The sequence below is a fragment of the Perca flavescens genome, chromosome 17 (genome assembly GCF_004354835.1).
Source record: "Perca flavescens isolate YP-PL-M2 chromosome 17, PFLA_1.0, whole genome shotgun sequence".
Lineage (NCBI taxonomy): Eukaryota > Metazoa > Chordata > Actinopteri > Perciformes > Percidae > Perca > Perca flavescens.
In genome coordinates, this window is record NC_041347.1 from 12,339,418 (window position 1) to 12,366,003 (window position 26,586).

Below are 26,586 nucleotides of genomic sequence, written 5' to 3' on the forward strand. Positions count from 1 at the left end.
TTTGAGATCCAGGAAGATTTATTTACAACTCGAACATGAAGTTATATTTGACATTGCATGTGAAGTTGGATGTGGTTCTGAAATATAAGCAAATAATAATGCACATTAATAAGCATCTGATTTACTATGAACATTATTTACCAAAACTAAATGTTAGAGCCACCAGCATATAACAAGAAACAATACTAAGAATTACATTAATTTCTCTGTAATAATTAACATACATGTAACATATTGCTCAGTAACACAAACTGAGAATAAGCCACATCTATTACAGCACACATATCCATAAAGGAGCAAACAGTGTAATACACCTTTTTAATAGCTAAGCACGTGGCTCCACAGCACTAGTCTGTTTACTGGCATTGCACCTTGCTAGTAAATTTCCCTAACACAACCTGAATATCAACAACATTAAACCATCTGCACATCTATCAGCTATGCAATAATAAACACAGCAATGCTTTAAATATATTTCTACATTTTTGTCTATCTACATGTATTTATTTCTGTATTTATGTGTCCATATGTTAATGAGGTAGGTGTCCTAACCTCAGTCTAAAGCATGATTGGCTATAGGATTGAGCTCTGTTCCGGTCTACTACTAAATGTCTAAGTTTTAATAGTCAAAGACATGCATACTGTAGTATGGATAGGAAAAGGAAAATGCCTTCAAGTGCATCCTTTACAATGACTATGGTTGCAATAATTTGCATAATTTCAGCCAATATTACCAAAGGTAAGCATCCGACACTGATCTCCGTCTCACTGCGCCCTGCAAGAAACAGCCTTACACAGAATTAAAACACTTCATTCCCACCATTGCAAGCAGGTATCTTAAGGTCTAAATGAAGATGAATTCTTTATTTAAAATACTTATATAGTATTCTGAGTTCAACTTGCACGGCCTGGCCACACAGCTCTATTGTCTATGGTCTGGTGGTCCTCCCCTAAAACATTTCGAGCATTAAATATTTTATCTAGTTTGCACCAATTTCTGCCCTGTACTGCATCAATTTATGGTGAAAATATCTTTATTTATGTAAAGGAAAACACAAAATTCAAGCCCATATAAAAACATAATGGAATATAATGCAGTAAGGCTTTTAGCCTCTCAGGCATTTTGTGTTGCTTTTGCTCAAAAAAAATATTTAATTTGTCGGTTCTAGCTCGGAGGATGTTTCCGAAATCGACCGTAGTTTAAAAATACCAACACAAAGAAGGCGGAAGGTGAGGGACATCCGGCACCCAGGATGGCACTCATGGCACTATATTCTATAGTCAAAGTAACCTGCTAAATGTGCATGTGGCACCTGTTCAACCCCTGCACCCCTGGAGCTCATATGTGTTTCAGCAAGATTTCTGCAGTTTCAAAATATAACTTGTCATATCTGCTCTATGCACAAGCACCAACAGCGAGAGACTGTTTAGCGCTGAATCTCATGTTATCGATGAGAAGAGTGTAATCTTTCCCGTTTCCGGTTCCCAGACCGGGAAGCGGCAGTATTGACAACAGATGAAGCCATCGTGTCTTCAGAAGCTTTATTGTTCGCTGTTAACTCACTTTACATCATTTTTGCTATCTCTTTTTCCTCTCGCGCTAAGTTACTCTCACTCCCCGCTCCACACACTCACTGACGTCACTCACTTAACGCACATGACATTCTCGCTCGAAACGTAGGCTACTCTCGTAACGAGGAACTGAATTTCATGGGAGGAAGCAGAAAAGCTACTTTTATTAAAGTAGAACCTGCCACTTTTCCTTAAGAAGTAGGTTTATGTCTTAAATACTTTTAAATTATAGTTTGTAATTGATTTAATTTTTTTGAGGAGCAAGACAAAATAGTAAAAAAACATTTTGACTATTTAAATTATTCAATGATAAAAAAAAAAGGCAAAATAAATCGTGAAAAAGTGCGTTTGATTATTCGGCCTTCGCCTAGTTTTTCTTTATCTTGCATAGGCCAAGAACCCATGACCCATGTACACAAAGGCAGTCTTTATAGCTCATAACTTAAAGGCTGTGACAGTTATCTCATTACCCGCAATCAAGCGGGGTTTAAAGCCCTCCTTAACAATGATTGGTAGCAAAGTCATCGGCTTTGAAGTTTCCGACTACCGTCAGAAATTCATAGACTTACCCTTTTTTTTATTCAACATGCATTGAATAAGGGGGGAGAGGCAGCTAGTATGTTTTTTTTTTTTTTGTTTTATTTGTGGACAGCTACGTAGAAATCAATAGGGAAAAACCGGTTTCTACCATGGCTGTTTATCTTCATGACACCAGTCCTCTCACAGGTGATACCTTTGAAGAATTGCACGGGACATGTGAGGGCAAATTACAAAAACTGCAATAAAAGTAAAAGTGGTAGTGATGAGAACACAGTGGAGTCGTATGGGTTTCTAAAACAACGCAGAGTTCTTCAACCTCTGTCGCCTGTGATGATGTGTACGGAGGCAGGACGTGCCTGACGTACACAGCCGCTTCTGATGAAACTTAATTGTTTTGATGTTACTTCTCTTTATCCATACGTAATGCATTCTAGATACAATTTTCTGATCCGACGCCAAACAAACAAAGATTTCAAAGAGCCTCAGGCTACATCCACACTATTATTTTTTTGTTTAAGAATGCATATCTTTTGCTATGTTTACGGGCAGAAACAGACCTTTGGAAACGCAAACACTCTGCCACATCAGAGAGTCTTATCGGTTAAGTAGGCTTACATTCCTTACCACCTCATTGTCAGTCCAAGCAAATAAACCCCTTTTAAAAGCTGAATTTACTAACAAGACAGGACTCTTTCTACACACAGAATCTAAACTATTGAAAGGAAAAGGTTGCTTACCTTATTCTTTGTGTGAAAAAAAGGCTTCTGTAGTCCGTAGTCCGATTGTGTTCGTACACGCCAGTCTGTCGAAAACTTTCAGATGCCGAAGATGAATCAATGAATTATCAGGAGACTGAGATGGTGGAATATAAGATCTTTATTTCATAGACAAAGATCTGAGTTATCGCCACAGAAAAAACTAACTCGGTGCGGGGTGCAACGATATTGTAGCAGCTCCGCTGCTGTAGACCTCCGTTCACAGATAACCACAAACACACGGGGAGGAATATTTGCCACAGCTCTTTATTTGATGATCGCATCAGCAATGAATTATCCCACAATCCACCTGGAGCTCCCTCGCTCCCACTTGGCCCGAGGCTCTCTGTTGCGAGGGCAAAACTTTGCCCTGTCCAGCCCACCACACAGAGGGAGAGCATGATTAGACAACTCGCTGCAGCTGTAACAATCAGTCCCTCCCTGCCTGCCTGCTCACCTGAGCCACCACCTCCACACATATATATTATAAACTGTGAAAAACACTAAAAAACACCTTTATCCCCTCCCTCCAGAAGATAACCCACACCAAAAACAGTTCTTAGAAGAATATCCCTTAAGCACATCCAGTTCTGGGAAATTATATAATATCTCCAAAGTATGCCAAATAATGTCTGGTATGTCCCAGTCAGCCTGACATTACACGGTCAGCTTGTGTCAGCGCTGCAGTATGGTCTGGTTACACCACCTGTCTATTCTAGGATAGGGGACTTGTAACTTGGCTCGTGTAATGACGGTCCTCTTCATCACTAATATTTTGCAGCATTAGTACACTGTAGCTCATTATGTAATGGGTAAATGAAATGAGGCACAAAAGTTTTGAATGTTTATTGGAAAATATTAACAATCCGTTTTGTGGAGGTTGCAGCTGGTGTTGATTGGAGGCCAGCCCTGTCAAGAGAAACACATGTACTCAGTTTGCTAGTTTGGTTACCTACACGTGTGGTATCATCTTTGCCTGATTAATTGAATGCAGGTTGCTGCTTGTACAATAGTAAAGTTTGTGTTCAAGTAACTCACCTCTGTTGTGTCTCCTCTCCAGAGTATTTGGGCTGAAAGAGCCCCCAGCTTATCGAGCCCCATTTTAAAGGGTCCGGGAGATGCCATGTTTCAAGTAGCGAAAGGGTGTTTGAGTACTTTAATTAACTGTACTTCAATGAATTGTTCAAACCAACGATGTTTGACTGTATTAGGTAACATTATGCAAGTAAATTGAGATAACAGTAGAGAAGTAGAAATGTATTTGATGGGGTTGTTGTACTTTGTATAATTGTTTAGATTTGGTTACATTTCAGATTAACTTGTACTGTGGTAGGGTCGAGATAATGTCAGTGGCAGGCTATAAAAGCTGCCAGTTTCCATCTAGCGCTGCTGCTGTCCGGACCACACGCTGCCTGTGGTTTGTTTGTTGCGATCATAGCTTCCATTTTTAGCCGTGCGCGTCACTAGCCAGGATGTCCTGATACTATGCCACAATACTGTAGCCTATCAGACAAGGTATTCACAGCAAGTAACATCTCAAAACCAATGATGATAATTGGGGTTGTGTTTATTAGCCATTTGCGGTTGGTACCATCTTTACAACTAAACACTCTCTGTAGAGACAGGTGTTTAGGCTTTTGCTGAGGGTAGTAAGCAAAAAATTGTTCCAGGCTGTGACTATCTGACTTGGGCCGTGTGAAATATTGTGATGTAGAGCATCCTGGGACATCCTGGCACTTCCCTGCACTCTCCCTGTCATCTTTTGTGCTGCAACTATCTTCAACCTGAATAAACAAATGATTTAAAGATAGGTTATTAGCTATTATTGATATAATATGTGTTGCTTTGTGTTAAAGAATTAGCATTGAATAACCTATTTAATATTTTGTCAATGTCATATTACACTTTTAATTCATATTAAGGCTGTGTTTTGTCTGTGAAGCTTTCACAAATAACCACCAGGGTTCTCATTTATAAAACTGTGCGTAGGATCCTTACTATAAGTGTACATGCGCCCAAAAGCCCAAAATGGCGTACGCTGAACAAAAGTCAGATTTATAAAACCGTGTGTACACACACCTGTAAGCAATGTTCCCTTTATAAATCACAGATTACCTACAAGCGTGCGTACTTGGATCAGCCTCTTATCCCGCCCTGTACACGCCCATTTTTAACCATAAATAGTCAATGCAAAGCACCTCTTGAATGCTGATCAATATATGAATGACACTGGCAGTTGTTACACCAAATCATGATGACTGGCAGAGAAAAAGCAAAAAAACTTCTCAGACGTTCAGGAATTGCTGAAAATTGAATTATAATTTCGGCCTGTTCTTGTGTCTGGAACCCTGATCTATAACTACATGTATTAATAATACGTCCAAAACGGCAGGCATTACGGCACTCTGGGACAGCTTCGATATACCAGATGTATATAATAAGATTTAACAAAACTATATATATAAAGCCTTAGTGATAAAGTTGAAGATTATATATAATATTTATTTAAAAAAAACACTTAGCTGTCTGAAATTTCCCTCTGGAAACAGCCGGTTTCCCCCAGAGTGGCAAGGACCTGTATTTGGACCGGGATGGCACGGTTCCGGCGCGTCGCCCTCTCTACTGGACCCAATTCAGTACATAGATCCAAGAGCTCAGCTTTAGAAAATCAAAATTGGCATATTATCCAATCATCGTCATGGTCCCTGAAGTCTCTTTTTCTCCTGATTCTTCCATTAGCGTAGTCCTCCTGCAGGGCCAGCAGTGCCATCATGCAGCATTACGCACGGGGTCACCGCAGTATTTATATGTTTACAACAATTTGTGAGTGTTAACACCTTGCCAACACAGCATCAACTAGTGGTATCCCCCACCCCGAGATACAATTTGAAGATTAAATAAAGTGTAATAGGTAAACACACTTTTCTTCATGCAGGTTTTGTCACAAACCGTATTAAAGTTCGGACTGATAACGAGGACATTAAGGGTAACGATTGCGCGAGAGCCTAACGGCTGTATTTTCAGACTTTGACATTTGATGATATATGCAAAGTTTTAAAGACCGATATTTAGTTATTTACATCATAAATCATCATACATTTTCTGCAGCTATCTAATGGTAGGGTATGTGATGCTATCCTGTATTCCATGGAGTCGGGCCGTCCCCTCCTCCTGCGCTCCGTAGCGGACAATGTGATGGCAAGACAGCGGCAATTAAATATTAAGAACACATTTTTATTTAAGATTTGAGTTGGAGGTGTTTTATGGAACAGTTATCACTCAGTACAAGCGCAAATAACACTGCTGGATTTCATCTTCATGGTAATGTGGATGATATGGAGTGAAAGAATGTGCATGAGGCATCCATACTAGAAAATATTACGAGTAATCTTATTCCCATTTACTTCCTGCAGTCTGACTTCAGTTCACCACCTCACCATCTGCATCGCCAATTCCTATTTTGTCTCCAAAATGTGCGTACGCATGGGTCAGAGTTTGCGTGGAGGACCGCACGTTCTCCTGTCAAGTTTGTTTTTTGTAAATCACAACCTTTGCGTGGGAAGTGGCGTACGCACATTTTCAGCCTCGTTTTGTGCGTACGCCACATTTATAAATGAGACCCCCGGTCTTTGCCAGTTCCACAATAGTAAATGCAAATATGAAAGACGAGGAAAAACTGCACTTTGATTGAAGACAGACAGGAGGGAGGACAGAAAGTGCAAGGTAGGATTTTTGATAAAACTTTTGGTTACATTTGGTGAATTATTTAGCCCCCTTCCCTTGTTAGCACTTTTAGAGTGGTGCCAATGCATGCCTGATGTTTTCCCGTTTAACTCAATACCATAGTCTGCATCCTAGCAGCAAAAGTGAGCTCACTACAACCTCTCATGTACAACGAAGTGAAATCGCGGTCTTTAAACCAATCACAACCGTCCAAGGCGGCGGTAAGCCCTGATAGCTAAGATGGCGAGTCTTTTTTTCTTTTCAGCAATGGAAATCTGTTGAGCCAGTCAACAGAACCCTGAATCCAGTCTTTACACAATTATTAGAATACAAAGTTTCATGCAGTGATTAAAAAAACATTCATATTAAAGCATAGATTTATACTTACTGTTTTATATAGCAAGCTTTCACCACTGTCTACAATCGCCTCAAAACATACAGATGGATTATTTAATTATGATAGAGATAGCCCGATATAGGTTTAAGGTCCTTTTATTTGTCATGTGCACAATAGCAGTAGTCGTTGGCAATGAAAATCTTAGGCCTTTAAGGCACTTCCAACTATGCTCATTTAAGTGGCTATATGTAACTTTCAGTTTGTGTTGATTCTAGCGGCCGCTTTGGACAAAAGCGGTAGTGTTTTTACCACACTTGCTGTCGTAAAGCTCTTTTCTTTACGGTGCTGTATTACCGAGTTAGCGTTACTGGGAGGTCATATAGTTGCAATGAATGTTTTGCTCAGACAGAAAATCATTCATTTACAGTCCCTGACAAAAGTCTTGTGTACAAATTGACCTGAAGTGCCGCTGAAATATATTTCTAATCAAGATGTTTTTACAAGAAATGGCTCATTTTAATCCCAACAGCTTTAGTAATAATGTTTCAGTGCAAAACGAAACTGTCAAAAAGTATTCTAATATTCACAGCTTGGTAAAACCCATTGAGTCAATTTTTGCAAAGACATAAGTGTTGTCGCCTTGTCATATGAGCTTCACCTGTGACTAATGACTGTGACTAGGTCTCAGGTGTGTATAAAAACAACCCCAGTACACTAGACCTTCACATCAACTGCAACTAGACCTCTGCAAACATGCCTAAGATTCACCCTGAGACTAAAGTTTTGATTATCAAGAGGCTGAAGACCAGATCCACTGCTGATGTGGCCGACACCTTCAATGTGTCTCAGCGTCAAGTACAGAGGATAAAAAGAACATTTGAAGACACTGGAGACGTTTTTGACAAGCCCAGGTCAGGCAGACCCCGCAAGACAACTGCTCGAGAGGACCGTTTGTTGGCTCGAAAATCCAAGGCCAGCCCATTTTCCACTGTAGCAGAGCTCCACGAAACCTGGTCACCTGAAGTCCCTGTGTCAACCAGAACAGTTTCTCGGATTCTGTCTCGAAATGGCCTCTATGGTCGAATCAGTGCCCGGAAGCCAGCACTAAACAAAAGACAATTGAAAAACCGTGTGGCATTTGCCAAGGCCCACAGCCTGCTAAAAGGATGGACGCTGGAAAAGTGGAAGAAGGTGGATTTTTCAGATGAATCTTCTGTTGAATTACACCAGTCGCCGCAAATATTGCAGGAGACCTACTGGAGCCCGCATGGATCCGAGATTCACCCAGAAAACAGTGAAGTTTGGTGGCGGAAAAATCATGGTCTGGGGTTGCATCCAGTATGGGGGTGTGTGAGAGATCTGCAGGGTGGAAGGCAACATCAATAGTCTAAAATACCAAGAAATCTTAGCTACCTCTTATATTTCCAACCATAAAAGAGGCCAAATCCTGCAGCAGGACGGTGCTCCATCGCATACTTCCATCTCCACATCAAAGTTCCTCAAGGCGAAGAAGATCAAGATGCTCCAGGATTGGCCAGCCCAGTCACCAGACATGAACAACATTGAGCATATGTGGGGTAGGATGAAAGAGGAAGCATGGAAGACGAAACCAAAGAATATTGATGAACTCTGGGAGGCATGCAAGACTGCTTTCTTTGCTATTCCTGATGACTTCATCAATAAATTGTATGAATCCTTGCTAAACTGCATGGATGCAGTCCTTCAAGCTCATGGAAGCCATACAAGATATTAAATTTGGATCTCACAGCACCACTACTTAATTTGCTGACATATTTTTGTATTTGCAGTAAATTTGTTCAATTTCTGTATAGGCGACAAAACTTTTGTCTTGTAATGGTGGCACTATCCACCTGCTGCCGCCGCAGAAAGCCAAGCATATGTATACGACTTCCCATATCATAACCACAAGATCACAAGTTCCAGTTGAAGGCAGTTCAAAACAATGAAAACAAAACTACATGCCACAGCGAGATGGGAAATTTAGTTTTAAGGAGTCAGACGAGCCCACAGGTTCTTTTTTTTTTATTCAATAGATGCAAAGATGTTCTTAACTGCAGCAGTGTCTACTTACAAATATAACTGAGTCACCCTAATAAAATTAAAAATGTAAATCTGAACTAGATGGAAACAGTCTGCAATAAACCAAAACAACAATGTTTTTATTTAAAGCTGAGCATAAACAGCATGAGCACTACTTTGCATACAATGCCAGCATGTTATATAACAAGTAGACAATTGAGTTGCAGAGGTCTTTTCTAAAGGATTGGCACTCTGGCGGCTTAATGATTAAGGATCCCCAAATCACACATCATACACTCAAGACATCTTATTTAAACAAGGACTTTAGAAAAAACACACCCAGCATTCACTCTGCTCTAAACAATTTTCATTTAGAGGCTAAAATAAAAAATACATTTATATGCACTGTAGTGCACATCAAAAGGAAGGCTTTTGAGTATTGCCATCTTGTTGTTTATAACATCAAACCAACATAAGATGATAACTTTTTTTTTATTTTTTATAAATTCCACTGACTGCACAACTACAATTGGATACAAAAATTTGTGATGTGTATTTTGTTACGTGAAGAATGCCATTTAGCACACAAAACAGAAAGGCAACATTTGGGGCTGCTTTGCTGGCTCGTACATAGCTGCTGAATGCAGTCAGAGCTGTCTACCAGAATTCTCAAGTTTTAATGATGAATTGTAACTCATTGAATAGTTTGTGAATGTAACATACCAGTATGTGTGTTGAGCTTTCGGTAATATTTGCATCAGTGTATTAGCAAAGCTTCTGTGCTAGTGGAGTGTGCAGGGCTAGTATGTGAGTTATGGTGGATGAGGTCAGTGGTTTTGGTTGGAGTGTGGCTCAGTACTGGACTCTGCTGCGGCTTCAGCCTCACGATACATTTGGCTGAGGTGTTTGACGAGGCTCTCCAGTTGAGGGTTTCCCCCAAACTCCCCGATGAGGCGGTAGACCTCCTCCTCCAGGTCTCGCAGAGTTTGACGGGTGTAGGCAAACGAGCCGACCTTCTCCAGGTAGTCCACACAGTATCGTTTGATGTCCATGTTCTCTGTGCGCTGCCTCAGGATGTTCTGCACCTGAGTGCTCTCTGGACGCGACCATATGGCGTGAATGGTGGGGAAAGAGAACTTTCCCTCAGTCAGGTCCTCACAGAAGCTCTTGTTCTCGCTGTACTCACGAGAGCTCAGGTTGGCGTAGTCGTCGCGGATCTGGAAGAAGAGGCCCAGTGTGTCCAGGAGGGGTTTCAGGTCCTGCTTCCAATCTGAGAAGAGCTGCATCAGACCCACAGCCAGACCAAAGAGCCCTCCAGTTTTCTGTAGCACCATGTTGCGGTACTCATGCTCAGTGGGACAGGTGTAGGTGTCCCTCCAGTGGATGTCCAGACCCTGACCACGGTGCAGCTCCAGCAGCTGCCGGGTAAACACTCGGACAGCCTCAGGGTGCTCCAGGGTCAGCACCTTCTCCAACCCCAGGAAGTAGACGTAGTTGGCTGAGTTGATAACGGAGGGGATGCCATAGATGCTGTGGGCCACAGGGAAGCCTCGCCGCAGCTTGGAGCTGTCTTCGATGTCGTCTATGAGCAAGCTGGCGTTGTGCAGCATCTCAGTCACCTGGATGATCACCTGAACACAACAAACATATCTGATCATTAAACTATACGGTTATGCAGACATGAAAGCATAGTTTGAGAATTATTGTGCAATAACATCAGCTTTTCCATTTTATAGTAATGAATGATTTTATGTTTTGTTATACTACATTTCAGAAACTGTTGCATCGATGCTTATGCCAGGAAAACTTCCTTTCCCTTCTCTTGACTAGTAACACATACAGTAACCAGTTTGCCGGAGCTCTGTGTAAATTATGCATTATAACTTGTATACAGCAGAGGGTGCCATGCCTACAGTCTTGCCTGAACTACTCTAGTGAGAATCTTCATCATTAGACAGTACTGATGTTGCTAAAAAGAAGCCGGTAGTCAGTCAGAAAGAATGAGAGTTGAGCGAAGATCTACTCCAGACTGGAGCGGTTTCAGATTCAGAGATTGGTCGCCTACTCTATGACTCACTGTTGTGCCCAAGAGAGAGCAACAGTGGCTTGATGAGTTTAGAGGAAATGTATTCACATAGGTGGGCAGCATGGTGGTGCAGTGGTTGGCACGGTCGCCTTACAGCAAGAGGGTTTCATGTTTGGGCCCGTAGGTGTGACTGGGAGGAGCGTGAAAGGCTCTCTGTCTCTGTGTCAGCCCTGTGAGTCTAGTGACCTGTATCCCAGCTCTCGCTCAATGTCAGCTGGGATCGGCTCCCCCGCCACGACCCAATAGGATAAGCAGTTACAGATAATGGATGGATGTATTCACATGGTTAAGTAATTACAAGTGACACTACAAGGCTTAGCACACTTTCACCTTCTCTAAAGAGAAAATGACATGGCCTGAGCACTTATCCTTAGCCATAAATGATGAGTGTATTGACAAGCTCCAACAGCTTAACCCTTTTGTTGTCTTCCCGTCAACCTTGAAAACATTTTTTTTTTCAAAAAACGTCAACGTGACCCGAAGTCAACACTAGGGTTAAATACAGTATGACCCTCAAGGGCTATGTGGACAAATGACAAATTAGTGAACAGCCATGGTAAACATCCACTGTCCCCCCCCAGGAGGATGCCTTTATAAAATAAAATGGCTTTGCTTCAGGTCCATGTTTGACACAAAACAGTCAGGTCAGGGATGCCATCAGGTGTCTGCTGTCTTGAGCTGGCCGTGCAGCCTGCTGGAGAGCTCTGCTGATTTAAAAGACAAGTGGTGTGGCCTGGTAAGGAAAGCTGTTTGTATGGGGCTGGGGGAGCACAAAGAGAGGCTCAGTGGGGCAGGCAGATGGCCAAGGCTGGGCAGTTTATCTGCCAAACTATCTTTTCCTTCTGAAAGGGTCCCGACACCCTGCAATCTCAGTGAGCCACTTACAAGAGAGGGGGTTGTGGGTAAAGCTACAATGAATGCACACACATAAATAAATGCCCCACCGGAAGAAACAATTGTATTTCTGGTAGTTTAATGCATCAATCTGGTGCATAACAATAGTAATAATACATATTTCAGTCCTCAAAACGCCTGCTGATTGGATGCAGATCATTTGTTGTGTGTGTGTTCATTTTGTATTATTGAATGTTTATTGATAAATTAGTGCCTTTGGAAAAACTTGTTTTCAGAATTGGCATGTGAAATATCAGTGCTTTTTAATTCTATTATTCTTATTTTTGAAAAAAAAAAAAAAGAGGGAGAGCGCGATCCAGTGCTAGATCTGAGGCTACTTTTCTGTGGGCATTTTAGGCCTTTAATTTTATAAGACCGCTGAAGACATGAAAGGGGACAACGAGGGGGAATGACACGCAGCAAAGGAACACACGTCGGAGTCGACCCAGTGGCCGCTGCGTCGAGGCGTGAACCTCTATATATGGGTGCACGCTAGAGCTGGACAATAAAACAATAACGATATGTCTCGCGACAGACACGTAATCAAAATCAATAGAAAATGCGGTCGATAACTTGTTTTTCTTCATCAGAAGAAACCAGAAGTTGTGAAGAAAGTTTGGTTGCATGAACAAAGGCACTCACTCTCTGGTAACCTAGCAACTTAGGGCAACAGCCAATTATGTAACAGTATCCTTTTGTTTTCGCCACATCGCTGTCTCGTGTTCTTCAATAACCGAACTGGCGGCGTGGAGTGATAAGTGGAATGTTAGTGCCGCAGCGAGCGAGGAAATTGTTGATAAAACGGGAAAAGTCAGTATGGCAGTTTTTGGGGGATTTTATAAGTCTGACCGTAGACAGACCAATGTCAGACCGTCGTCCCCACCAACACTGGTAATACCACAAACTTGTTTTACCACTTTAGCCGCGCTCACACTTTGGAGCACAGCCGTATTTGCCATCAACGTCCAACAACATCTGCAGCTGCAACACGGCACAAACAGCAGACCACCATGGAGAGGTACTCTGCATCAGCGCCTTACTAAACACTACAAGCAGCAGACCACCATGGAGAGGTACTCTGCATCAGCGCCTTACTAAACACTACAAGCAGCAGACCACCATGGAGAGGTACTCTGCATCAGCGCCTTACTAAACACTACAAGCAGCAGCAGACCACCATGGAGAGGTACTCTGCATCAGCGCCTTACTAAACACTACAAGCAGCAGACCACCATGGAGAGGTACTCTGCATCAGCGCCTTACTAAACGCTACAAAGAAATAACGAAGGCAGACATGCTGAGCACTGTCCAGAAGCCAGGTTACCAACCTAGCACTGATCATACACGAATCTGAATCAGAAAAATGCTTTCCAATTCATCTAAAACCGCAATCTTGGTGTACAAACTTAATACAGAAGATGTCCTACCAATTTTTTTTACAAACGCTCAAGAAGCCACAGTGTAAGCTTAATCTCGAATTTATGTTTTGTGTGTTCTTTGAATCTTGATTATTGATGCGGTGTTCTTTGCGGTTAGTCTTCACCAATTGTCTTTGATGCTGTGTGGTGAAGCCAAAGCCACAATGTAGATAATTGATTCCGTAACTAACTAATTAACAGTAATTTACAAAGAAGTGGTGGGTCACCTCATCTGAGACAAACACCACCTTCACATTCATCAGTTTTCTTGCATACACTTTTATGAAATAAAATATTTACATTTAGGGAAAAGAGCAGAGGAGCTGGTTCAGCAAGGTCATTTATATGAGTGTGGCTATTGTTTAGGCTGTCGTGCATCACTAAATTGGTCATGAGATGAGATGTGTCTGGCTAACTACTGCAGCTTAACTTTTTCCTGGTAAAACCCTGCAGTACAAATGTATAACAAATGTACTGTCTAGCCTGATCCAGGCTTTACTGCTGTACAATTTGCTCTTGTCACAACTTCTTATCTACTTCATGTATTGATAACCCTCTAACAAGTTACGGGTTGTATCCAGACATTTGACCTGTCTAAAAAGGATAACTTCACTTGTATTAATACATTCCAGCAGTTGATCCATATCATGTGTGATATGCTAAACTGCAATTCAGTTCCTTGTTATTTTCTCACAGAGACAGCTTCATTATTGTCATTGCATCAGTCACATTAAAACCTACAAGAAGCTCTAGGCCCGAGGCATCAAACATTCTCATGTATGACATGTTCAAAGTAAAAGACAGAAGACAGTGTATGAAGCTCACCTTTCTACATTGTCATAGAGAACAGGAGGAACACAGCCAAAGGTCATAAGGCAACTGATGCATTTAGAGGGAATTTCCCAAACGTTTACAACCTGTTCTGTACTACACAGTGGAGCGGCACATATGGGGGTTTGATAAAAAATTCATTGCCAGATGACTGAGACACGGTCACTGCTTCCATCCATCTGAAGGCATGGTTGTTTCCATGGTGGCGACTACATGGCAGCAGTGTGCTAATGATGACGAGAGGAGTGCTCTATGTCTGCATGATGGGTTCAGCAGGAGTTTACAGAGCTGCTACGTAGAATGAGCAAGAGGGGAGACAGAGGGAGTCATAGGGGGAGAAGTTCGATATGCCCAACATGGAAATTCTGTCTAAACTGGAATTATCAGGAGAACAAAAGTAGATTTGGTTACAATCTGCATATGCGTAAGCCATCCAAACTGCCAACTAATCTACAACTCAATAAAACAAAAACTGATCAGCCAAATTTAAAACTCTAAGGTAACGTCATTGTAGCCTCAAGGAGCATATGTGCTCCTGAATTGAAAGTGTCAGCAGGAAAGATGTAATGTGAAAAAAGAATGTTGAGTTACTTCTTTTATTCATTTTGCAAATTGAATTCATTTAAAGCCATACAACCCACTGTCATAGTAGCAGTGTGAAAGCTGTCATTAAATATATTTCTACTGCAAAGTGTGAGATGGATGCAGCTGTAGCAGGAGGGCTGACATGACAGGATTGATTTATACTCCAATATTGTGACAACTGAAGAGACTACTTTATTACTGAAGGAATAAATATTCTACATTACTCACACACCTGCACCTCGTTCTTTTTTTATTGAGGCCTGAAACCATCAATACATCAGGGGAGGACTTTTCTTTTGCACTGGGAGATGAAATGACCACAAGAGACAGTGTGACTTCTGAGCTTTGCTGCAGAACTAGGATTCCTCTACTTGTCATGGGTTTATAAAACATTCAGGACAAAAGGAGACCTGTTGAACAGCAAACCGAATGAGACCTGACGGGCTCAGCACTTAGCATTCTTTGCTGAGAAAGGCATGTAAATTAAGAAAATACAGTCTCCATATTTTCATTACTGGACACAGGGCCAGTATTCGGCCACTACAATGTAAACGTTATTAGTATAATAAGGCCAATGGCCTGATCTCTCTAAGTGGACATTGGTGAGAGTCCTGCTCAATAAAACCAATGAATCCTAAATGGCTAATTTGAAATTAATCTGACTGAGGAAAAGCAGGAATGCCAATCAGCCCACTATCTGTAGATGCCTCAGGCAGCATCCAAGAATGTATTCCAACAATACTGTAATGGATGAGTGGAGGCACAAGTTTTCCTGGGAAGCTGTCTGGGACTTTAATCATGCTAATCCTTTGCTGACAGACACTCCGCTCACGAGACGAAACAATCCACGAGAATGAGACTTTAACACTATTTTAAAGAAAACTTCAATAACGAAATACAGTATGTCTTTTATTCAATCGAAAGTCACAAAATGAAAAATGAGCACTGTAAAAGGCTTTGCCACAAACTCAAATGGCTTCTCTCCTGTATAATTAACCTCTTCAGACCTAATAACTGCGGCATTTCCACTGGGATCCAAAATGCTGCCATACAAAAAGGATTTAAAAGTGGCAGGTAGGGTTGGGTACTGTTCACATTTTTACCGAAACCTGAATTTCAGTGCTGGTACACTATGGTACCTTTTTCCGGTACCGTCCCAACAACCTATTTAATCAAATAATTATTCATTTCTTACACTGCACTGTAACTATATTCTTGTATTTGTATCCGTATAATCTTATTCTATTTTAGCCTGTTTTATTTTTAATTGCTCTTTATCAATCAGACTTTATTTATATAACACTTTTCATACATAAAAATGTGCTTCATACAATTCCCCCCGTGATATGAAATGATAATCAGATTAGTAAACAGAATGTGCCTTTGGAACATTGGATGAATGGTTGCTGATAATGGGCAATGTACAGTGATGCTCATAAGTTTATGAACCCTGGCATGGGGTACTTTCCATAAAATCATCTCTCAATGCAAATCAAACCAGCTATTAGGCTAACTGAAATAAAACCCATGACAATCTCTAGTTATGGTGAAGGGTATGTGATAATGAGGGGCTATTTTAATTCCAAAGGACAAGGGAACTTTAATCAGGATGCATTGTATCCTGGATCTATGAAATAACCTTTAAAAATAAAAATCTGCCTGTGTCCTTAAAGGTGGGATTTTTCCTATTTTTTTTTAAATTGTCCAGACAGTGAAACACTGAAGAAATTTGAGCACGTCATATGATCTGACACATCTTGGTATTGTTAGTTACATTAACTTTAGTCTTAACCCACAAAGCCTGTGATGGGCTCAGTTGTTCTTCCAACTGGCTATAAAGCCATTCACCAAAGCAACACCAGACCTTTCTGAATCGCTCCACAGAATGTGTAGGTGGCATTTCAGAGGTCTGGAAACAGGATATCGGACTGATCCTAAAGCAGTTTAACCTCACAATCATCTCTTAAAAAAAAATGTTGATTGGTTGACTACATGTTAGGCAAACCGGGTCAGTAGTAACAAACCAAAAACAAATTACTGTATCACCAAACTGTAGCTCTAAAGCAAAACCACAGACAAACTTAGCACCTAGCTGATAAAGAGAGTCGAACATCTAGCAAGCTTAAGATCCAGATATCTTTCTCAGCAGTTGATGAAGATCAAACCAAAACTAATGATTGGTCCATATCTGTTGTATAAATAATGGCTTGCTAACATGTTAGCCAATCAACTTCTTTTAGAGTCTTTCTGCCCCCTGGGTTTGATGTAGCTTTAGTATTTAGGTGATACTTTCCTTACTCAAGACAAACTCTTTAACTTTTAAAAGTGAGTATACACACCATCTATATGGGCAAACAAAATGCATCCAACTTCAACAATTCATGAAATCAGAAATAAGGGAAACAAAGATCAAACAAATATAGAAAAGGGTAACTGTTCTTTTTTTGAAAGCATTGCCCACCTTTTTCATTTCACTTCACTTGATAAATCAGATGCATTAACAACCTCCTGTAATAAATCATGGATGATCTAAGCTCCACATCCAAGCTTTACATTTACATTCAGTTAGTAACAACTCAACCTTCTGGTTGCATTACAAAATGAGTTGCCTATTTAGAATAAGCACAGCATAGTTTCCCCTTTCAGGACCTGTCCGCAACAATAAGCATCAGGTGACTCTAAATGTTAAGAGGCTGGAAATGGCTGATTTCTCACCTGTAGTTTGTCCTCTGGAACATTGAGCCAGTGGTTAAATGCTTGGGAGAGTTTTGTCCTCACCTGCTTTCCTAAAAAGAGAGCAGAAAAACTAAATTTCAAGTTTAATAGTCAAAGACATGCGTGCTATAGTATGCAAAGGAAAAGGAAAATACCTTTAAATGCATCCTTTACAAAGACAATTGTTGGCAAATGACGAGCTCATTTTATTTGCTTTCTTTACTTACATTAGTATTTAGTCCTTATGTCACGGATATTGAAGAATGCACAATTTGTAGAGGTCTATATTAGCACAGCTGGTGGGCAGTTATTCTGTTCTGTTTTAATTGGGTTTTAGAGGCATTGTTTGGACAATGTTACTTTAAATTCTAAAACCGTTCCGTTTAATTACCATTTGGAGTCAATGTGTGAAATATAGCCTCATATACAAGAAAAAGATATATCCAATATGACAAATGGTGGAATGAGCTCCCTACATCAGGATGGCCGAAAGCCTACGCATCTTCCCCCAAGGCTAAAAACACATCTCTTCCGACTACATCTCGGATAAACATGAAAAATTAAAATAAAATGTATTTAGTGCTTATTTAAAGCACTTGCACTTACTACTTGTTGTCTGAAGTTTGCACCTTCAGGGTTGAAAGCACTTAATTGGAAGTCGCTTTGGATAAAAGTGCCAGCTAAAGGACATGTAATGTAACACATCAGTTCTAATTGGTTACCAATTTTGCAGTGAAACGTTAAACTAAAGACCATATTATTCATGCCTGAAAAACATAACACTTTTCAAATATGCTGCCGCCAAAATACAGATTTGTAATTTAAGTATTAGTCAGTTGTCATGATTGTGTTCGAAATGCACAATACATCACAATCAATGAATGTAATGCCATTCAAGCCTACTTTGCCACAGCAGTAACCTACAAACAAACTTGACAACACACATGAAATTAAGCAGCATCTACTAATAACACAAAGCTCAGGTGTTAATGTTGACAAAGAACTCTCATTTTATGCAGCATGCAGTTTATGTCTGCTGTGTGTACACTAGAGCCTTTCATCACATTCAATGAGGAGTGAAAATTCTGGACCCTCCACTCCGCTCACATGCATTCTGCACTAGGGCTGTTGGAACGAATTCCAAAAGTCCAATATAATTCAAATAGAAAAAAAAGCAATACTATTCAAATGCTGAAATTACTATTCAAATGTGATTTTTTTTTTTTTATTTTATAAATATGTTGACTAACGTTAACTAATCTCCCTCTTCTCGCCTTGGCCTACCCGCATGTGAAAACAAAATGCTTTTGTCATGTCTGATGAACAAGAAAAGTAAGCGAGTGAGAAACACAAGGCACTGTGAGGTCTTAAGATCACGGAGCTATAACATTAGCACGGTGGGGTGACAGGCTGATGCTGGAAATCGGAAGAATAATGCAAAATGGTTTTAACATGACTTTAAAATTGACATCAACCAAGCCAAAAGGCTTAGGTTATCAATAGTTAGCTCGTTCTTGTTTCCTAACTAACTGTGTTGCGAGTTATAGGCACTTAGCTCATACCTGCAAACTCAGAAGGGTTGAAAAAGGTGACACATCATCCATATCCATATTTATATCTATATCTATATCTATATCTATATATATATATATATATAAAAAGGAGCCCAAAACAACAGGCGGCTTGTTTATTGCTAAGGCCACAGGGTCAAAATTAAATGATTTATTAAAAATGTAATAACAATAACTTATTTCACCAGTAAATTCCTGTTAAATGACAAAAACAACCACTGGATGGGAAAAGGGTATTTTACAACAACTATGAATGCAGCACGAGGCTGGCGAGGCAAATTTCAAGTGAACGCAACATCTGTGTTGTTTTTCAGACAGCGGCAGCAGCAGACTGTTGTTGGAATCCTCTACAGTGAAATACAGACACTTTTACACCGTTTTAGCGGTCAAATGTTTGCAGGTAACTTCATTGAGACAGCTAAATTTGATGTTAGCTGTCAGCGTTAGCTTCGACTTCATATGTTACCTTCTAATAGCTGTATTCTCAGTAACGTGACAATCTGAAAGAAACTGGTTGCTTATAAATCACAAAAATAGTAGTCACAGCACCATTTGGCTTAGTTATTAATGCTGTTAGCATCGTGGCTAACACTGTTACTTAGTTTATAACAAATCGTTTCTGCTGTGCTTTCTAACAAGATGTCGTTGTGCTAACCAAGCAACGTTAGCCTTTACAACAAAGCCGCTTCACTACACTTGTTAGATAATGTTTCATTACAGAGTTCTCTGTTGATTTGTGTTTGTCGCTGTGTGCATGGTGGAAAATGAATGTAAAACAAAGTTGCGAGCCAGAAATGCAATGTGCCAATGACGTAGGTCCCCTTCACGGCCAGGCTGATGTTGGAAGTCCCTCTAGTGGACATAACGTGTAATAACAACCACATTCTTATAGTGGCATTGACAATATTGTAGTACATATTAATAACTGCATTTGAGCATTAAATATTATTTGAATATTTAAAAAAAAAAAAAAAAATTTGAATGGTATTATAGAGGAAGATTGACAGCTCTACTCTGCACCCATTCGCTGTTGAAACACAGACAGACTACTGAACACTGTTTGATAGTAACACCCTTGCAAGAACGAAAAAAAACGCGGTAGTGTGCTAACCACGCCAGCTCTTATCAACAGTATACGTGGCTTTTGATGACCTTTTCACTGCATGTCTCCATACATGTCTCTTCCACCACTCTGCAGTCACTGACATTGAGAAAGACTCACCTGGTAATTGCAACAAGTACTTGTACGGTTCCAGAAGAATTCGCCCAGAGGGGGCTTCCGTGTCGCCATCCATTGCTTCAAGTTCCCCCAAATCTATATTGGAGGAAGAAGAACATACAAAGTAAAATAACAATAGTGATATTACTGAACTCTGAAAGTTAAAAGGTTGGTACAAGTCCACAATCACACGGAGTAAACAGAAGTAGTGAATACTGTATGTGTGTAATTGTAATTAGTGATGCCTGTGGTGTGTTCATATTGGGTTACTTGTATCGGTTATTGTTCAGCGCCAAACTTTAAGCTGGCTCCTAACTGATAGATTGGGAAAGTGCTGAGTAGACAGAATTGTAGTTGAAGAAATTGCAGATGAGAGTGTTTTGACATGGCAGGAACAATGTCAGACTCAAATGCATTCTTGGTGTAACTGACATCAGAGACATAACTGCAAAATGCTGCTACACACCTAAAAGCATAATACACAGGAACTGTGTGGGGTTCATTTGTGAGTGATGCTTTTACCATTTTGTTGTACTTTTTCTTAAAATAAGCACAGAATTGCTACACAAGAAATGCAATGAGAACTGCAAAACTAATGCATTGTTTGTAATGCTTTACATTTAAAAAGCTCTAACTCATCTAAGGCAAACAAGAAAATTAAAGGTTCTGACAAACTTGACTAAATATTTTTCACGATGTAATGCACTGTGTGGTCAGACGCATGTGCAGAGCCATGAAATCCCCTTGTGCGTCGTGACACGCTAATCACATTACTGGTGAGTCACAGAAACTGTGATGGTGATGAGTGGTGGTGTAGAAATAAAAATAGAAAGGTTGGGTTGTCTGTGACAGCTAGTGATCATCATAAGAAAAATCACTCAAAAAAAAATAATAAAAAAAATCACTTATTCTTTACATAAAACAGCAGTTTATTTCATAAAAGTCCCAGACTAGATAATTTAAATCCAGTCACATCATAAACATCTATAAGCCTATCAACCTAAAAATAAGTGTGAACCCTCTATCTTGAGAAAGTATTACTAGGGAACTAAATTTGGTTAGGGTCAAAATGTAACTATTCACATTGTTGACGCAAAGCTTACCATTACAATGACATTATCCGACTGCCAAGACATTTTCTTTATCAAATGACACAATGCTGCCATCCATCTCCAGCAAGAGACAGTGCAATATTATCTCAAGAAGACCTGATCTCTTGTCACGTAATGAGTCATCATTGCTTTTAAAAAACCGACACCCTAGAATGTAGATAGTTACTAGTTTAATAGGTACAGTACTATCTAACGCAATCCTGTAACTGATAGTTTAGTGTACACATTAAAAGCCAACACGCTACATTATTTGGTGTAATGTGAAAAACAAATGTATACTAAATACACACTTTTATATTTATCTTGTCTGCAACAAGTGCCTAACTCGAATTATCATAACCTAGGTCATTTTCCATTAGATATTTCGACTTCACTTTTTAACAGAACCATTACTCAGTTCAATTACATTTAGGCTGTTTTATACTTGCACTTTGAATTGTTATGCTATTGAGATTCCACCAAAAAGCCAATGTAAAGTATTGGTGATTTATAGGAAGGACAACTGAGGACAATATTAAGGAATTTTAAATTACACAGTGACCCAAATTACACATACACATTGAAGCTTGAAAACGAAAATGATGCTGTGACATTTAGCCCTTCCAGTGTTCTTAACTCCACCCACCTTGGCTGCTGCCTGTCAGTCTGATGACTTGTATTCCTTATAGCCAGACTGCTAGTTAGCTAGCATTAGCAGGCTAACATAAACGTGCCGGTAAACCGCCGTTGAGCATTTCTTTTCTTTTTTCAAAATAAAAACTTCCACTTTAACGCTGGTCGATTAAGACACACGATATGACTGTCATATACACGTTCATTTAATTTTAGGTCCGCGTGTTACTGGAAAATGTACCGGATGCTATGCTAAGCTAATGCCGTTATTGCTACGTACTATACAGACACTTTTCAAGACAAGCTAGTTTTGATCAGCTACCTATATATGCTTCGATGTCGTTACAGAGCAGGCGCAGAGTAGGTGGGGAATATGGGTGCCTCGCACATTGTGTGTTGCATTTCTATATTGCCCGGTAAAAGCTTCCGGCCTGTAAGCAAATTGGAAAACCACACATACGACTCGTCGGGACAGTCTGTAATACATATCGAACACACACTCACACATCTGTTCCAAAGCTGGGAGTTGTAGTTTTTAGCAGTTTTTTTTCTCTCTGTGAGAACAATCCAGTAGGACGATTTCGTACCATGGATATTTTTCTCCTCAATCAGCCAATCCGATGCTGCTTAGGCGTTACCCTTCCCTGTGCCATCCTATGGGCGAGCGTATCTTTGGTTGAGGCGGGGTTAATATGCCCGTCAATCATTCTCAGGAGGCGGGGGGTGGAGGGGGATCACAGAAAGAGCTAGGCTAGAAGAGCTACTCAACAAGGCAAACAGCAGCGCTCTGTGAAAACCACTTTTACCCATCCGCATCCAACATCAACCAGGGGGCCAACGGACGACGTTAAAACCTGTCAGATTTCTCACATAAATGTTCCTATGGATTACTAATACACTTTCGTCGAAAAACCGAGGTGTTTATCAACTTGACAGCATAGGTAAGCCTGCTTTTGTTCGGCAAAGCCATCGCTATTTTGAACAATTTAGCTACTAGCCTGCTTCCCTGCTGCTACCAAGCCAACCTTGACGTTAGCTAACTTGTTAACTAATGCTGGGATGTGTTTAGGGTGGTTTTAGGGAATGAATGAATTAAACGACTGGACAGCAAAAAGATGACGGCCGAGATTATAGAAGAAACTTGGTTAGCTCGATAACAAAGTTATGCTGTAACCAGCCAAATTGAGCTGATGCGCACAGTCAAAGCGTATGCTACTCCAGGGTTGAATAGTTTCAAGCCTGCTGGACAAGCACCGGAGTGTTGTGTTGTTGAGCGGAGGAATCCTCGCAGAGGTTGTCGTCGAGCAGCGCCTGTCATGGTGTTCCCTAATAGCCGTCAAAAGTGATATTACACGATACCATTGGTGACCCGTATGAGCTTGACATCGTTGCAGAATATGATTTATCTACCAGCCACTTAACCGTGTAGTTTAACAGGTAAATTGCATTGTCAGGGTTTTCTTTTGTGCCACCAGTATCATTAGCTTCTCACGATTGACTTGTCCAGTGTAGGTTGGACCAAATGGGCTGCCTTTTATCAAGGAACTCATCCGTTTGATCAGTTATATGACCAGATGCGATGTGGACTATTTTCCCTCTGCTAGATAGGGCTTATGTTTTCCTCAATGCTGCGTGAACCAGTATTTTTGCACATTTCCGTAACTGGCAACATCACCGCTGACAAACTGCCTGTGCAAGAATCAGTAACGTTACTGAAGAGGTTTAAATGGGCTCGACGCTTTAGTTAACCACGGTACAGGTTTACGGACAGAGGAGAAAAAAAACATCCGAGACTCGGGCTGTGTATGTGCATTATTTTTGGTGGTGGTCAATCACTCACGTGCAGCGGCTGGTCTAGCAAATTGTCTGGGGCGGATTACATTGTATCCTCCGCGACCAAGAGCCACACATGAGGGCTGCGACCTTGGCTTCTGTTATAACAATAAAATGTTGTAGGTATTAATGCGATGTTGCTGCGTTACAAGTCTTCTTCGAGCTTGACCTTGTTGCGAACCGTTTCGTCGACTTGCTTCTTTGTCAGTAGCGACCTCACTCAACGTTACTCAGTGAACAGTCAGCGAAATGCCTGACCAGTCGATAAAGACAACATTTTGTGAATAAAGAAAGTGACTTTTAATGGGGCTGCACGACTGCTTCTCACTTTGTTCAACTTAACGCTGTTATAACTACATAGCTTTAATATAAAATGTCTATACATGTCTGGTTTGGCGGTCGTGTTGCCTGCCCATAAGCAGTGTTATTATCGGTCTATTGCTGTCGAGTGTACTCTGCAGAGAGCAGCGCACCGAGTCAAGGGAGAGAAGCGAAAACGAAAATGAACGGTGTTGGGGCAGTTTTTTTCTATACAAAGCAAGAGATTCGTCTCCGAAAGAGATATGACTCTGACATGGGCAGGTGAATAGCGACCACCGTTCTCGCAATTTCCAGTGTTTGTGCGCTGAAGTGTTCTCCTTTTTAGCCGACTGTCAGCTACAGAAATGGCGTCATCCTCTGCTGTAGTGTTGGTATAGTCAGTGCAGTGCAGACAGCGGGCACACCACGCTGCCGTACTCCGAGCACCGTGCGGCTGTTACTGTGTCTATCACTTTATCCTAAACAACCTCATTATCCGTGCATTTGTCCAGGACAGCGACTAGTTACTTTGTGTTTGCTCGTCCTTCGTTGCCACAAGCCATGGCTGGCTGCTGACTACAGTAGTACACTAGGCATTACATAAACGGCTTTAAGGGCTCTGCGAATGAGAGTGATCAGCCTGCCACGGTTTACTTTGCAACACAGATATTTTTGGGAATGTGGCTCGAAAGCTCGAGCACACATACCATTTAGCCTGGTGCATTAGTCCGGATTATTTAAGCAAAGGATCTTTAAACTTTTCTTAAATCAATTACAGACTCACTTCGAATGAAAACCACTATTCCTAAAAAGATATTTCATGTGCAGACGGTGTGTTTTACTAAGCGATGTAAAGTGTGAGTCTACCGCCCAGCTTTTTCATGGCATCCAACAGTGTAGCAGAAGAAGTGATGTCATCATAACATAACCGTGTCTTGTTGTGGCAGACTGAAGTTGGCACTGTCTGTAATGTCTAACCGCTTCTTTAACCTCTGTTTTCAGCCTCAGATTCGTTACACTGGTCACCTAGAGGACTCATAGAGAGATGAAGGTAGGTTCATTCATTTTCTTGCATGTGTTTAATGCCACTGGGAACTCGATTAGAGCCCCACTACTTCTGCATTTCCAGTCTGAGCTCAATTTCATTTACTGTACCTCATAACATGTTAAATGTAATATGAATATTTTATATGCATGGCTTCATCCTTCTATTCTCTTGATTAAGGCTAGTGCGAACTTTTACTAAATGTCAATTTCGGTCTTTTTGTAATTTGGATGTTATGCAATGTTATTGAATTGCATGCTGAGTTAGGGCCTGGACGTGTTGTGGTCTATGGGATTGTTTTAAAACTGTGTTCATAGAGTGTCTAATCAAAATTCAAGCTAAATGTATGGTGCATAATAATATATGAATGACAGAATAAATGAGCTGTGAAATTTACAAAATATTCAAAAGCGCTGGGATTGCTTTCTCCAGCCCTATTCATTTTCAGAAAGACACAGCTGTCATTGTTTGTGAAATAGGCTGTGATGCAAGCTTATTAATCTTTTCTTATAGTTTCAATGGATCAGAGTCGTGGCTGTTGTTATGCCTGCAGGGCTGTTTTGTCTTAACTTTTCGTCTATTGCCATGTGAGCCATACATAGAGCCACAACCTGCGGGGTTGTTTCACATTTAAATTAAATACATGACATATAGAAACTTTGACAGGTGTCTGTAGTCTACATGTTTATTTGGCACACACAATGTAAAGTGTAACAGGATCAGGGGGAAAGAATAAAGTGAATAGAAGATGTGAGCACTTTGTGATTGGAGAGTAAATGTTGGACAAATGAAAAGCTGGTGTAGTAATGATTTGTAGTCTTTCACTTTGGCCCTAGTTATGTTTATTGTGGTTAACCAAACTATACCACCAACCACTACTAGCAGTCTACCAAAGTATTCAATTAAAATGCAAACAAAAGCATCATGGGATGTGAAAATAGTTGCCAACACATTATTATTATTATTATTATTATTATTATTATTATTATTCATTAAATATTGTCAAAACCATATATGTATAAATAAATGAGGAAATCATTTTGGATCTGGTACAAAGCTTTACTTTTTCTCTGCTTAAGAACCATTTGTATTGCTTGCATTCATACTTGTCCTACTGGTAGTGCTGACTTGAACTGCATGATGATTTGTGGTTATGTAATAAATAGTTTGTGTCACAGGAAGACAATGGAATTCTGAATGTCACGACTAGAAATGCATTCCAGTGAACAGATAGCATCCAGGCAGAGATTATATAGAAACCAATGATATAACCTATTTCACACTGACCTTAGCTTATCTTTGCTGCTTAATTTCCTACAAGTGTCTACTTGAATAAAGTTAAATATGTGAAAATTCATTAAACTGTTGCCATTAGTGCCCATGACCATTTTGCAGTTA

At 40.4% G+C, this 26,586-nt stretch overlaps 2 protein-coding genes across 3 annotated transcripts in view; one reads left to right on the top strand and one right to left on the bottom strand.

Moving 5' to 3' along the window:
• Positions 1-9,088: 9,088 nt before the first annotated feature.
• ggps1 (geranylgeranyl diphosphate synthase 1) lies at positions 9,089-22,483 on the bottom strand. Of its 2 annotated transcripts, XM_028602678.1 has the most exons (4): positions 22,024-22,483; positions 20,290-20,382; positions 17,497-17,567; positions 9,089-10,598 (listed from the first exon to the last, which is right to left on the bottom strand). In XM_028602678.1, the coding sequence occupies exons 2-4, from the start codon at positions 20,360-20,362 to the stop codon at positions 9,795-9,797; spliced, it is 948 nt and encodes a 315-aa protein (XP_028458479.1). In that variant the 5' UTR covers positions 20,363-20,382; positions 22,024-22,483; the 3' UTR covers positions 9,089-9,794. The 2 variants fall into 2 exon arrangements, with proteins under 2 accessions (XP_028458479.1, XP_028458480.1); XM_028602679.1 differs by lacking the exons at positions 17,497-17,567; positions 22,024-22,483 and having other exon boundaries at positions 20,290-20,358.
• An 82-nt stretch (positions 22,484-22,565) lies between these two features.
• Positions 22,566-26,586, top strand: part of arid4b (AT-rich interaction domain 4B) — a 42,433-nt gene continuing 38,412 nt past the window's right edge. Inside the window, 2 exon segments of the mRNA XM_028602676.1 lie at positions 22,566-22,951; positions 25,146-25,194. Of these exon segments, the coding sequence (XP_028458477.1) occupies positions 25,189-25,194 (6 nt within the window). The 5' untranslated portion in view covers positions 22,566-22,951; positions 25,146-25,188.

Bases quoted from the DNA above. Each gene is read 5' to 3' on its own strand.
- ggps1 (XM_028602678.1), bottom strand. From the start codon at position 20,362: ATGGATGGCGACACGGAAGCCCCCTCTGGGCGAATTCTTCTGGAACCG. The intron at 17,568-20,289 runs GTGAGTCTTTCT...CTCTCTTTTTAG, and splicing joins GTACTTGTTGCAATTACCAG to GAAAGCAGGTGAGGACAAAA. The intron at 10,599-17,496 runs GTGAGAAATCAG...TGTTGTGTTCAG, and splicing joins TTCCAGAGGACAAACTACAG to GTGATCATCCAGGTGACTGA.